A 14426-nucleotide genomic window follows, 5' to 3' on the forward strand; every position below is an offset into this window, starting at 1 on the left:
TTTCACTACCATCTGGGATGATGCAATGTTGTCTTATTGCCAAAACCTGTCGAATGTGATTTCTCAAGTTTTTCAGATGATGGAAGCTGCACTACCAGGTACTGCTGAAACACTGCTGCATGTTATCAGACCAGGAGACTGGGTCATGGTAAAATACTTCAGACGGAAGCTTTGGAACTCCAGACGCTGACAGGGACCATTTCAGGTGCTCCTCGTCACATAAACAGCTGTCAAAGTTGCAGAGGGAGCAACTTGGATTCACACCAGTCACTGTAAGCGAGTACCAGAACGACAGGACGACAAACGTCTAGGCCAGGGGTGTCAAACTCTAGGCCTTGAAGGCCGCTGTCCTGGAGGTTTTAGGTTTTTCTGTTCAAACACACCTGATTTAAATGGTTTAATTACCTCCTCACCAAATCATCAGGTTCTCCAGGATCATGGCAACAAGTTATCCATTTAAACCAGGTGTTTTAAAGCAAGAACACATCTAAAACATGCAGGAGAGCGGCCCCCGAGAAATAAAGTTTGACACCTGTGGTCTAGGTGATCATCAGTGCGTCCATGACACAACAACAGAAACACGAAAGTGAAGAGCACAATGGACAACTTTCTCAGTGAGGTAACTTATCTCACTAAATGGGTGTTAAGTGCTGGTAACCTCTAACACCGAAGAGAAAAACATTCTAAACAACAAGCAACTGTTGTTTTAAAACAACAGAGGACGAAACAAGGTTCTCTATTAACAAACTTACTATAAGACTGTAAGAAGATAAGACTTTATTCAACGCTTATTTCAGCAATGACAGAAGTAAAGAGTGATAGAATTTCATCATGGCAACACCTCTGGTATTGTATGAGGAAATCTGCAGATAAGTATGTTTGACTGGTACAGGACATATACGGGGACAGCAGGACAGTGATGAAGTGTGCTGCAGGAGTGACAGATAGCTTGAATTTAGAGGTAGAACTACATAAAGGACTGGCTCTGAGCCTCTTTTTGCTTGCTCTGGTGATGGACAGACTAACAGATGAGGTTAGGCAGGAATCCATGTGGACTATGGTGTTTGCAGATGATATTGTGATTTGTGGTGAGAACAGGAAAGAGAACATGGAGAGGTGGAGGTATGCACTTGAAAGACAAGGGATGAAAGTCATCTGTAGCAAGTACATGTGTGTGAATGAGAGGGAGGCAGGTGGAACAGTGAGGCTACAAGGAGCAGAGGTCACAAAGGTGCAGGATTTCAAGTACTTAGGGTCAACTGTCCAAGAAAATAGGGAGTGTGTCACGGTTTCCCTGTTCCTGCAACAGCCACAGTGTTTTTCCAGTCTCATGCCACGCCCCTGTTTCCATGCAACCATAATCATTCTCATCTGCCTCACCTGCAGCAGTCTGTATTTAAGTCCACAGCCCTCAGCTACAATTTGCCAGATTATTGAACAGTCTCGACTTAGTGTCCAGCAATTTCTCAAAGTTCATGCCTGCCTTTTTGTCAACAAACCCTTGCCTGGACCTCGACCTACGACTTTTGCCTGCTCCCTGCCTGGAACCTCCTCGGACTCTGTCTACCGGTTACCGACAACGCTTTCCCTCTCTGGATCTCGTCTCCTGGTTAGTGCTCCTTTGGATCTGTTTTCTGACGTCTGATTCCCTGGTTTTGACCCCTCGCCCGCATCTGGACCTTCCCACTAGTTCTCGCCCCTCTCTGACAGAAGCAGACTTTCAACCCATTTGCATCTCGTTAGCCTTACCTGCTATGGGTCTCCCTCTGTGCCACTCTGGGGGTCTAGTCCTAGGACGTTGCATTCCCGCTAGCGCTAACTCCATAATAAACATCTTAAAACTTTGCCGTTGTCTGCCTGATCCGACAACCGTTTCACTGAGTCTTGTCAGAGTGTGGAAAAGAGGTGAAAAAGAGAGTCCAGGAAGGATGGAGTGGCTGGAGAAAAGTTTCAGGAGTGATCTGTGCTAAAAGTGTGGCAGCAAAGGTCAAAGAAGAGGATTACACAAATCACAATTTTCCAGCTTTGGTGACTTTGTAACCAGACCTTTTAGGTACAAATAGAAATTGTTTGATACAGGTGTTTTTGCATATGTGTCAGTCTGCTTCATACCCACTGTGACAGCTGCCCCAATGTAGTTGACTTTATCTACTGACCAGTTTTTATTAATATTGTGTGAATGATGGTTCAGCATTCACATTATTGTTGTCTTGTTTTTTATTTTTCTGTATGGTTTTCTGCATACTTTGTGCTACTTTAGCCATTCGTATATCAAAATGTCATTCGGGAAATGGGTGCTATGAACCTTTTGTTTTTGTAACTTAGAAAGCTTTTCAAAAAAATGTAACTTTATTTACAAAGATTTTACCAACAGAAAAACATTGAGATCTTTTCAATTCCTTCAAAAACATTGTTCCCTTTGAGATTTGCTTCAGTAAACATGTTCTATTTTTGTCTTCTGAACCCACTTGGAGCACTTGAATTTTAGCTACCATTTTTTATTTTTAACTATTACTTTAATGTTTAGCTCTGTTTTTGATACTTTAAACTAGAAGCTGGCTATTTTTAGCTTTTTTTTTGTTACTTTAGGCTAGGATTTTATTTCTTTTAGCAAATATTTTGCTACTTTTAGCTCAAATTTTGTAACCTTTGACTAGTGTTTTGAGTTACTTTAACTCAGACTTCCTGCTTTAGTTTCTGTGCTTGTTCATAGAAACAAGGGATACTGCACTTATCACTTGATGCGTTTTCTTTGTCAAAAATACACCAATTCAGCAATAATTAATCCAAGACTTCATAAAAAAACACCAGGTTGTTAATTAATCATGAAAAGTTAAGAAAGATTACAGATTGTTTTGAAAATATTTATTGTCATGTAACACAGAACTGAGCATGTATGACTGCAGATATGTATAACGTTCTCTCATTTACTAAATAAAAGTAGCGCTGCATTTCAATAAAAGAGAATAAAATTAAAATGTTGGGCATATCAAATAAAGTGCTTAACTTCAGAAAAATAAAAAAGGGGAGTAAAAGCTTGATTTTCCCCCTTTCTGTTTCACACCTTGACTCAACTTTCTCAATCAATTTTACAGATAATATATTTTAACACATCTTAACAACTGAACAATTTTAGAGGCCTACTTTCTTCTCTTATATTCAACCCTCCCATTTTTTTGCTCAGTGAATTCAGCTCTAGCTTGTCCTGTCAGGATATTATACCTTTCAGTAGAGTCAGGGACATCCTCATACACACGGAGGTGCTCATTGGTGACCCTGGAGTGATATTTAGTGATTATGTTCAATGTGAAGAAGGTTGCCTCATAGTTGTATGTGGAGCCAAAGATAGTCAAAATGTTCACGGCGACTTTCCTTAGACCTGGGAATGCTGTGTCTGAAATTTTTCGGAGCCAGAATGCTGAAAAGTCAGTTCTTACAAACTGTTCTTTTAGGACCACATCTTCTTGGAGATCAACCAAATGCATCTAGAGTGGTCCAGCATTTACCCATTTAACCCTCTCAGGCTCAAATTAAGTTTTAGTAACAGGAAAAATCAGATATTTGGGAAAATTATCATCTGAGTAAAATAAGGCTCATAAAATATGAATGTGGAGTAATTAGGTATATGCAATTCGCTGTTGCAAATATGCAACATCTGCCTTGAGAGGGTTAAAGTGCTGTGTGATTTTATTTTTTGAGTGGGTCTGTTTTTTAAAAGCTTTTATGTTTGTTTCATAATGTTTTTCACATTCCCAATTTTAATAAGCGCCACAGTTTTTGAACATATGAGACACACTGGTTTAGTGCTCCCAATGTAAAGTATGAACAGAAATGAGTCTGTCCATTCTAGATTAAACACTATTTTTGCTGTCCACTTTACTTTCTTGGAGCTCACCAATTGTTCCTTTTATTTCTTTTTCCCTTACTCAGTTTCACCGATTTTCTTTCTCATCTTTCTTCAGCACACTTGTCTATAGCTCTCTTTTTGCTTTCTATATGAATCACTATTTTTCTTTTTATTTCTACCACCTTTTCACTTACATCTAACTCTCACATCTGTCTGCAATATAGAACTGCAAAGTTTACCTCCTGGAATACACAGACTTGATTTGCTGAGTAGTTTCACTTGGGATGGCTTAACTCACATGCAATTAGTCTGTGTGTGTGTTTCCTCATCCACTAAACCACAACAGTAAGAACTACAAAAGCTGCACTGGTGAAAACAAAAGCACCCCATAATGTTTTAAACCATAATTTAGCTGTAGATGAGGGTCTGCATGAGACAGCTTCTGGGTCTGGACCCAGACCAGAGTCTGGTTGTTGATGACCTCTGATAGTACACCTCTCTGGACATTCAGGTCTGTCACTCCAGATGTTTTTTGAATAATCCTGACTTTTCATACAGGGGAAATTAAAAGTGCAGTTCTGTTTGAATTTGGCATTAAGCTCTGAAAATAATATTATAATACAATATAATTGAACAAATGGTCTATATTTTATTGAGACTATATGTTAATGAAATGCTAATCAGCTGTTGCAGATGTTACAGACCTGACAGGATCCTTGAGTCCTGGAACATCTGACCCCATAGACAGAGCATGGTGCACCAGGCCTGCTAGGCTTGCTATCTGTTCCTCCATGGCTTTCATTCTCTCACTGGAAAACAGAAACATCACCAAACAAAAAATGATAAATGGAACTTTTTGTCCAGTTATTACTGTATATAAAGACATGGATACATTAGTTGGTCCCCTTACAGCATTGAATCAATGCTTCATTTCTTATGAAAAGTGATTCAGTTAAAATAAATGTCTAATGTATAAAAAATTGTTACAATAGTTTCAGTAACTCTGGACATAAGCTCACCTCTGGATATAACTTGGTGTCCCATGGGTCTGAAACAGTTGTTCCTGAGGACTGTCCATAAACACTGATGACATGGAGAATGACGAGCCACAATCTCTGCTTCTGTTGATTATCTCCACTGGGAACCTATGACTGTCCCGTCTTAGGGAGTGGCGAAAGGGCGATTTTTTTTCTGGAGACACTTGAGCAACACTGCCAACCATCTGTCCATGAAATGATCTGCAGTCACTCACTCTGTGAGGTGATGGGGGTGGGGTTTTAATTCCCACCCCAGGAAGCTGACTTTCTCCATATTTCCTACTCCTCTGCCTGAAAAGTGGAAAAACAGAGAATATATTAAAGACCAATCATTCCTTAAAAGAATGCCTATCATCCACCACCTTTCGTGCCAGAGTTTTAGACTAAGAACATCACATGTTGATGGCGTTGTAGCTACTTTGGTCAAACCTTGGAAACTATGTTATGCATGATCTCATGAAATATTGTGAGAGTTCATCAAATGTGTTAATTCTCAGAGAATTAATTGAGAAAGACTCAGATTCTACCACATAAATTTAAGCTCGATATCTGTAAAATTAACTGAGTTATAGACAGTTTTGTGTTGGCTAATGACAATTTGCTGTGGTGGCCCTTATTACTTGGGTTGTCTACAAAAGTTAGTTTTAAATGTACAGACAATGATTACTTTAGAATGTTTTCATTAAAATCTTTCTAGTAGTTCATGAGATAATTTGATAACAGACAGTTTTGACTCTAACAGTTAATACCAAAATTTAAAGCAAAAATGTTGTGCAATGTGTAGAACTTAGTATGTGTTGACTAACTCTCAGCTACTACTACACCAAAGTTTAGCTCAATATCAGTAAACTTGTCTGAGTTATAGTCACTTTGGTTTTAGCTAATGTGAGTTAGCTGTGATGGCCGTCTTGAATTGGGGTGACTTCAACAGTTAATCAGTTATAGATATACATCCTGTGATTACTTTATGAGAGTTTCATTAAAACCTATCTAGCTGGATGTTGTCTGCTTTTATTTCTGTCATAAATCAGTCATGACCAATATAAATTGGCCTTCTTTACAAAAACTATTTAAAAAACCCTTCAGTGTCAAAGTGAAACTAAACTTCTAATACCAACTAAATAGAAAATACTGGTGACGAACCAAAAATTACTTATTTTAAATTAAACATTTTAAATTTAATTGGTATTACTCTACCATGTCCCTCGAGGAGTTCTGTGGGGGGTACTCTGGGAGTATGGGATACCAGGATGTTTGATACGGGCTGTTAGTTCCCTGTATGACCGGTGCCAGAGCTTGGTCTGCATTGCAAGTCGTGAGCATTGTAAGTCGGGCTCATTTTTGTTGAGAGCTGGACTCGCCAAGGTTGCCCTTTGTCACCGATTCTGTTCATAACTTTTATGGACAGAATTTCTAGGCGCAGTCAAAGTGTTGAGGGGATCAGTTTTGGTGGCCTTAGGATTGCGTCTCTGCTTTTTGCAGATGGTGTGGTCCTATTGGCTTCATCAATATGTAATCTCCAGCTTTCGCTGGAGCAGTTCGCAGCCAAGTGTAAAGCGGACAGGATGAAGATCAGTGCCTCCAAATCCGAGACCATGGTCTTGAGCCGGAAAAGGGTAGAGTGCCTTCTCTGGGTCTGGCAAGAGGTCCTGCCCCAAGTGGAGAAGTTTAAGTATCGTTTTAAAAGACAGTCAGTGCTTCACCTTTATATGCTGATTAAATGTTAGTGTTTTAATTTTCAAATTTAACCACAAAAAATATTCTTTCACGGATATATTTATTTTTTTATATTTTAATCTATAAAGTGTAACTTATGGATTCTAATTTTAGGTAAAATCATTCAATAGATTTCAAGTGTGACGATCTGAATGATGCCTCCTATCATTTCTATGCAGATGATTGTGTAATTTATTGTTGTTTAAACTTTATTGCTCAGGCATTCAAGTTTTTACAAGCAGCTTTTGATGAAGTACAGATTCATATTGCCCAACTAAAATTGGTCTTAAATGCTGATAATCTAAAACAATGTTTTTTTCAAATGTATCAATTCCATTGCATGACATCCCTCAAATAAGAACTATTCAAGGTAAAGTCCTTGAGGGGGTCTCTAGTTGTAAGTATCTGGGCTTAATCATTGACAAGGAAAAGATTAGAATGTTCAGGTGTGACATCACACAGAACCTGTGTATGTTTCTGTGTATGTATCTGATCTTTTCCTGGTGCTGTTAATCTTAACTTAAATATTGCTCTCTTCATTTCTTGCATGGAAAATGGTGCACCCATGATATTACCAGAGATTATTTCATCATCTAACATAAACTCATTTTTCTTTCTTGTCTGCTCCCTTCTATATTTCCCTTGCTCTGATAAATTATCTGAACTATGAATCTTTGCAAATGTTCTTGCCATTATTTCTACTTTCTCCTCATTTCTTACCGCTGTTCCTTTCTCATGTTTTAAAATTGGGTATGACCTCTCCTGTCTACTCCCCCTCATTTTCTTAATCATTCTCCATACATTAGCTGTAGGAGTAGTTCTACCTATTGTATCACAAAAATCCCTCCATTTTGTTTTCTTTGCCTTCTTAATAACTTTCCTTGCTTCTGCTTGAAATTTTTTATATTCCATTAAATTTTGGAAATTATGTGTTCTCTTCAATATTCTAAAAGCTCAATTTCTTTTCCTAATTGCTTCACTGCACTCTTGTGTCCACCATGGTACCTCTTTCTTTTGTCGCTTACCTTTACTTACAGGAATTGTAATTTTTGCTGCCTTCAATATAATTTTCCTAAACCTTTCCTCTGCATATTCTATATCTAAGTTTAAATCAACTTCATCAATATCTCTCTCACATATATATTTAAACATACTCCACTTTGCCTTTTCAAATATCCATCTTTCCTGCTTTTCCACCACCTCTATCTCTTTAAGAATATGTATTTTACAAAAAACTGGAAAATGATCACTGCCTATTGTTGTCTGCTGCTCTATCTCCCACTCACATAATCCAGCTAAATCTCTAGATACCAGTGTTAAATCTATAGCTGAGCAATTTCCTGAATGCACACCTATTCTTGTCCCCCGCCTATCATTCATACACACCAAATGATTGTCTTCCAAAAATTCTTCTATTATATCTCCATTTGTATCAGTCCTCTGCCCTCCCCATAAATTGCTATGGGCATTAAAATTCCCACACCAAATAACTTTATTTTTATTCTGCCCCTGAATTTCCTTTAATTTATCTAGCTCTATTCTCTCACATGGTTTATAATAATTTATTTTAATAAATGGCTCTGCATTTATCCAAATCTCCACAACAATAAATTCATCTTCATTCCCTCTCTTAACCTCTCTAAAAGGCAGATTCTCCCTAATAAAAATAACACATCCACCACCATTACCTTCAACCCTATCATATATAACAGCAATATAATTTAGGATTATAAAATCTAATTGGGGTTTTAACCAAGTTTCCTGTACAAAAATAACTTCTGGAGCCTCTTCTAATTTATCAATGAAATGCTTAAATTCCTGTCCGTTCGATATTAAACTTCTTGCGTTCCACTGGAGAACAAGACCATATAGCTATCCTATGCATACTGCCTCTTGACTGGCCTGAGCACTAAGGTCATCTCTAACTTCTTCCCATGTTAATTCATTAATGTTAAGATGATTTGCTGCTGCTTTGACTATTACTCGAATTCTCTCTGTTTTTGACTTAATTTTCATTGTTGCATTTATAACCTCTGCAATGAATGTCACTTGCTTTTTTAAATCCACACACACTTTATTTCCTTTTGCTTGATTTAACCCTGTATCCACCCTGTTTTCCACCTCAACCTCTGTTCGTTGCTTTACCACTTTGACAGCTTCTGCGTAGGATATTTTATTGCATACTCTGACCTGTTGAACTTGTACCTCCCTCTTCATAACTTTGCAGCCCCCATAAGCCACACTGTGGCTGCCTCACAACTACAGCATTTTGGTTGACTGCTCTTATTGCACTGTTCATATTCATGATCTTCGCCACACCGTGCACATCTTCTCTTTCCTTTGCATGTCTGAGCTGTGTGGCCAAATCTTTGACAGTTAAAGCACCTAAGTGGTGGTCATGGGATATATTTTCTCACTCTATATGACATATATCCCAAATAGACTTTCTCTGGAATTCTTTCCTCGTCAAATTCTACCAAAACACTCTTACTGTTCCTTTTTTTCTCCATTTTTAAAAGTCTGAATTCTCCCCCCTGTAAGATTTTATTTTATTTCCTCAACTGACACCTCAGTCGGAATTCCCAAAATCCCTCCTTTCTTCCATTGACTCCCTTCTTGTACAAAACTCACACTTGTCACTTTATACTTTCCTAGTTCTTTCATACTACAGGCTCTATCTTTTTGTTCTTCTGTATTACAGAAAACCATCAAGTTTTCATCTCTAGAACCTTTGCAGTAGTTATATCTCCCACTTGATTCTTCAAAATCATAGCCAGTTTAACCGGACTGATTAACTTCAGTCCTTTTTCCTCATTGATTCTAATAATTACCTTGAACTCCTTTACCTCCCTCTCCATTTCTTCTTCTGACTCATCCCAGTTTGTCACCACCCTTCCCTTCTTTTCTGCACTTTCTGATGTCAAAGTATTTCCTCTTTTTGGACTCATCCTTTCAGTACTCGAAGTCTCCCTCCTCCCGTCACTCTCATTACCTATATTATCGTCCCACTCTGGCCCATTCACAGCACAGCTGTGTCTACCCGCCATTGTATTTGTCCAAAGTTCTTTCACTAATCCAGGAGATTTCCCAATAACGTCTTGAAAGTTGCCTCGACGCCGACTTCCATACACCTGAGGAATTCTTAGTTTGTTACCTTCATCTTACTCTCTTTCCATTCTCACTTTCAACTTCTTGACCATCAAAATAAGTTACTCTTCTTCGCTTACAAATCCCAGAAAGAAGCTTAGCGCCACCGAAGCTTTGAAACAACTGCGCGTCCAGATACCGCCCACCTGCCACGCCCATCTACACCTGCCGCAAGTTTTGTAATCATCTCACCTGTGCCCACTTCCACTAATTACTGACACAAACCAGTTAGCGGACCCGGAACAACACAAGCCACAACACAAGAGTGGGCGGTTGAAACCTCTTTTATTTGTAAACAAGGGAAGCGTATCACACAGCGACTGGGCCATGGGCAGCAGCTATGAGTAGCTGAGCGGTGGAGTAATGAACTGGACAGCTGGTGCACGATGATGAAGGGGACTCCCAGAGGAGGAATAAGACTCCACGCTCCACAGAGGTAGGAACACTGGGTTCTTCAATTCTCGTGGTCAGGCAGGCTGGAGTCGATACCAGGTAGGCCGAGAGTGTGCGTCAAATCCGAGGGAGCGAGCAAGAGGTCCAAGTCCAGGAAACAGGCAGAGGTCGAAGTCCAGATAATAATAGTCCTACGTGGTTCCATCAGGGCCAAGGCGTAATCGGGGGTTCAAGGAACGTGAGCAAGGGAACAGTACTGGGAGTCAGTCAGGAAACGCTGGAGAACTACTAGCCTAATAGCTTTCATAATCTGGCACTGGAGGAGAGCAGGAGAGGAGAATATATAGAGCGAAGACCAGGTGGGAGAGATAACAATCAGGGTGGAGATGCAGGTGGCAAGAATGAGCCACCTGCTTGTGTTAGCATGAACACAAGGCAAGGCATGAGAAACAGACATGATCATCACAAATTACCTCCTGTTCTTAAAACCTGGTCATGTCCTCCACTTGTCGCGGGTCTGTTGTCACTCCAATGTGCTGTCTAGCTGCTGCTCTCGTCTTGTCTCTCATGTTTGTTTGTGTTTCAGTTCCTGGATTCTGTTATGTTTTGTTTAACTGCCACTTCAGCCCTTTTATTTATTTTTTCTTTTTAATAAATTAGTTTTTTCCTAAGTTCATGATGAGTCTGCACTCTGGGTTTTCCTCTCTCCGCCCAACCTGACAATCTGAGCACAAGCTTCATGACAATATCACTGCTTTCCAATGAACACTTTTGTAAAAGATCGTTGCTGTCCTGGCTCCATTTGAGCAGTTAACTCAAAAAGTAAGCTCCTCTTATCTTTAAACACAAGTATTTGTAAAAAAAGTGTAATGACTTTGATTAGTACTTGTATCATCAGTATTAGCAAGTTCTTAAATGTAGGTATATACTCAGATTGAAAAAATGTGATATCGGTGGAGCCCTAGTACCAATGCATTTCAGTGCAATGCAGTAACATGTAGGCCAAGTTTAAATTAACTTTTCATTCAGTTTGGAACCAAATCGGAGTCTGGTAATCACTGCTTTGAACTAATATTGCTTATGACCTATTCTACTTTACAAATTTTTATTCTCCATGTTCCTGTTGATCACTTTGCTGCTACAACAAATTCTGCTAATTTCACTGCTGGTGGGCACAAAAGTGTTATTCTATTCTATTCTATTCTATTCTATTCTATTCTATTCTATTCTATTCTATACAGGGTGTGAAGCTGTGAGTTAACCTGTGGATGGAGCGAGCCTGGTGCTCTCTTGTTTCTCCGTAGTCCATCAGAGGTTTGACAGAGGCTCGATACTGCTGGAGCCCACCTGGGATTCCCAGGACTCCAGAATCCACCACATCTGTAGTGAGGATAGGAGGAGCGCTGCATAGGGAAGAGGAGATTCTAAGGCGACGTCCTACATCCTGAGGGGATGAGTAAGACTCCGGGTACTGTGCTCCTTCATCTTTATGCAGCACCAACGTTGTGCTTTTACTGCTGCCAGCGTCTGCATCTAACACACACACATGCAATGCGCACACACACACAAGAGCACAAAAACACAAACAGAGCATAAACATATATAACAGCCAACAACCATCTGACAGTGTGGCAGAATTTCCAGTATTTTAAAGCTATATCCATTTCAGGTTAGAAAAAAAAACAGACAGCAAAACACTGAATTACTGTCATCGATTGAGAATAATCATTAAAAAATGTTGCATTAAGTCAATTAGCAAATGCTTTAAAAGATATACAAACATATTGTATATATATCGCAGAATATGTAGAATATGTAGAATATGTTATCTGTGTGTGTGTGTTTATTGTCCGTGTGTGTATCTGTCATTTGTGTGTTCATTTGTCTGTACCAGTACCAAAATAGTCTCATAAATTTTAATTTTATAAATTTACGAATTTTAAGGATTTTAAATAAAATTGCAGAAAATATTCATCAGATGTATATCTGCACTGATTACCTTTTGGATTCAACACAATTCAAGTGGGCTGCCACAGAGAACTGACCTTAGAAATAAATAGTCTTTATCACTCATTCAATTTTTTTGATTCCCAGCACATAACTTGAAAATTATACTGTGTGCAATAATTTTGTTTAAGTCTTTGGCATTAACTGTTAGAGTCAACCTTGTGTCTCTGTTAGCAAAATAGCCAATCATGAACCACTGGATGGATTTCAATGAAATACTCAGAATGTAATCATTGTATGTTTATCTACAGTTCAATAACTTTTAGAGTCTGCCCCTATTTAAGATTACTGCCACAGGGGGGATGGGGGTGTTTCATAATCTTGCGCTCTCTGTTCGTACGCACCTTTGATGTCAGGCACACATGCTGAATTTTGCCACACAGTAATGTTGGTACGTACTTTTAATCGCAATCATCAGATCAAGTGGAAAAGCTTGCAACAAGAGTCTTTCTTTTGAAAATGAAAATAATTTATGTAACAGACTGCATCACTCATAAATATGAAAATGCTATTTTTCCACAGAGAGGAGTAGATGCGTATTTCTCTGTGTTTATCAGTGATAAAGTGTGTTATTCATGAAATAAATAGCTTCTCTTTGTCTATCACTCACTCATTGTTGTGGAAATCTTTTTTAACAAGGACATAAATACGTGTTATGAGACAAGGCACTCCGTAGAAAGGTTGTCTGAGTATAGTTTATTGCAAGTTGCAAGGCACAAAGCATTGCAGTGCTTGCTCTTTGCTACAAAAACTTGGCGCTCTGAGGCTGCGTCTCAGACCTCCTTATATACCAGCTGGGATTTGTATGACTTCATGTTTATCTAACAGACATTAACATCTTGCTAAGGGTGTGTGACCACACTTGATAAAGCTGCTGCAGTAAGAGTGATTACTTCCAGCAGATCTTGTCCTGATTGTAAAACACTTTGCTTCAAGAACAACAACTAAACAAAAGTTTGATTAGTTTTTGACAGCCATCTTGGACTGGGTTAACATCAAACGTTAATCAGTTTTTGACAGAGTAGGCTTTCATTAAAGTCTGTCCAGAGGTTAATGAGATATTTTGCTAACAGACAGTCAAACAAACACACACAGGCAAAAATCATAATTGCCTGCAATTCACCTTTCAGTGGCAGGTGATAATGACTGAAACCTTGATGCAGTCTTCACTTCCAAACACACTGTCAGAAACTCAAACTCAACCACTCATTCAAGGGTTACATAATGAACAGAAATGATGTGTGATAAACAAGATTTGTCACTTTTTAGCTTTATGCCAACTGGAAAATAAAATGATTATTGAGGTTAAAAACAGTGCATGTGTCCCACCTGGTCTGATGTCTCTTCTCTCCAGAATAGAACTGGTGCTGGTTTGCCCTCCCCCTGAAAGCTGTTTCTGTGGTGATGAGGTGGTGCCTGGGTCAACAACTGTCTTTCCTCCATGTGTTCCCCCTCTACCATACACCATCCTAGATGGGGAGGAGGGCATAGATCGAAGCATAGGGGGGGACATGGACCCCTGCAGGTTGTGCAGTGTGCTGTGGCCAGATGATAATACACTGTGAACTGGACTGTAGCTGCTGTACAACACCTCTTTGGAAATCTGAAAAAATCAAAAATATGATTAAAACCTGGATGGGTCAGGTTTGTTTATAAAATACATTTAAGAACTAGAAAAACTGCATTTTATGTAAAAAGCACGAATGCGGTGAAAGATGTTGAAATTTAATTATCATTATACTGGATGCCCTCCTAAGCAGTTCTCACCCTTAAAGTAGGCTACAGAACATTTCTTCTAAACCAGGCGGCAACCAGGCTGTCCACCAGAATGTCCTATGTCCAGGTGTAATCCTGGCCACCCTTCTAAACTGTTTCGGCTACCAGGATGCTCTTCGTGTCACTGGGTCTTATGGTTTCCTGTTCCCATGTACTCCTGCCTTTTGGTGTTTTATTTTTTATTACTGTCTGAATGCAGACATTTTGCTATTAAAACTCCTATTTTTCCTTTGAGATCAGCCTTCAAATCAGGCTTCAATCTACACTGTTGACAAGAATAATGCAAATGGACATTAGAAGACCTGTAGAAATGATCCTCGAGGTCCACCTTAGCTAAGCTTATTCTCTGGAAATGTATAGAATTCATAAGAGTGATGGCTAAAGTTGTTATATTAGTAAGATTTAAAAGTAATAAATTGAGAGTCAAGCCTTTAATTCTGATCCAAGACTCTAAACCAGTGTTTCTCAACCTTTTTTGGGCCAGCGCCCCCCCATCCATTATC

The 14426-nt window shown here is 39.1% G+C and overlaps 1 protein-coding gene across 1 annotated transcript in view; it reads right to left on the reverse strand.

Moving 5' to 3' along the window:
- The window catches only part of si:ch211-207d6.2 (sickle tail protein), a gene marked incomplete in the record, with an annotated part of 93134 nt that overhangs the window by 51219 nt on the left and 27489 nt on the right, over nucleotides 1-14426 (reverse strand). The window contains 4 exon segments of the mRNA XM_037982015.1: nucleotides 4552-4656; nucleotides 4867-5175; nucleotides 11403-11673; nucleotides 13477-13750. Coding sequence (XP_037837943.1) covers nucleotides 4552-4656; nucleotides 4867-5175; nucleotides 11403-11673; nucleotides 13477-13750 — 959 coding nt within the window.

The sequence above is a fragment of the Kryptolebias marmoratus genome, linkage group LG20, assembly GCF_001649575.2.
Source record: "Kryptolebias marmoratus isolate JLee-2015 linkage group LG20, ASM164957v2, whole genome shotgun sequence".
Taxonomy (NCBI): domain Eukaryota; kingdom Metazoa; phylum Chordata; class Actinopteri; order Cyprinodontiformes; family Rivulidae; genus Kryptolebias; species Kryptolebias marmoratus.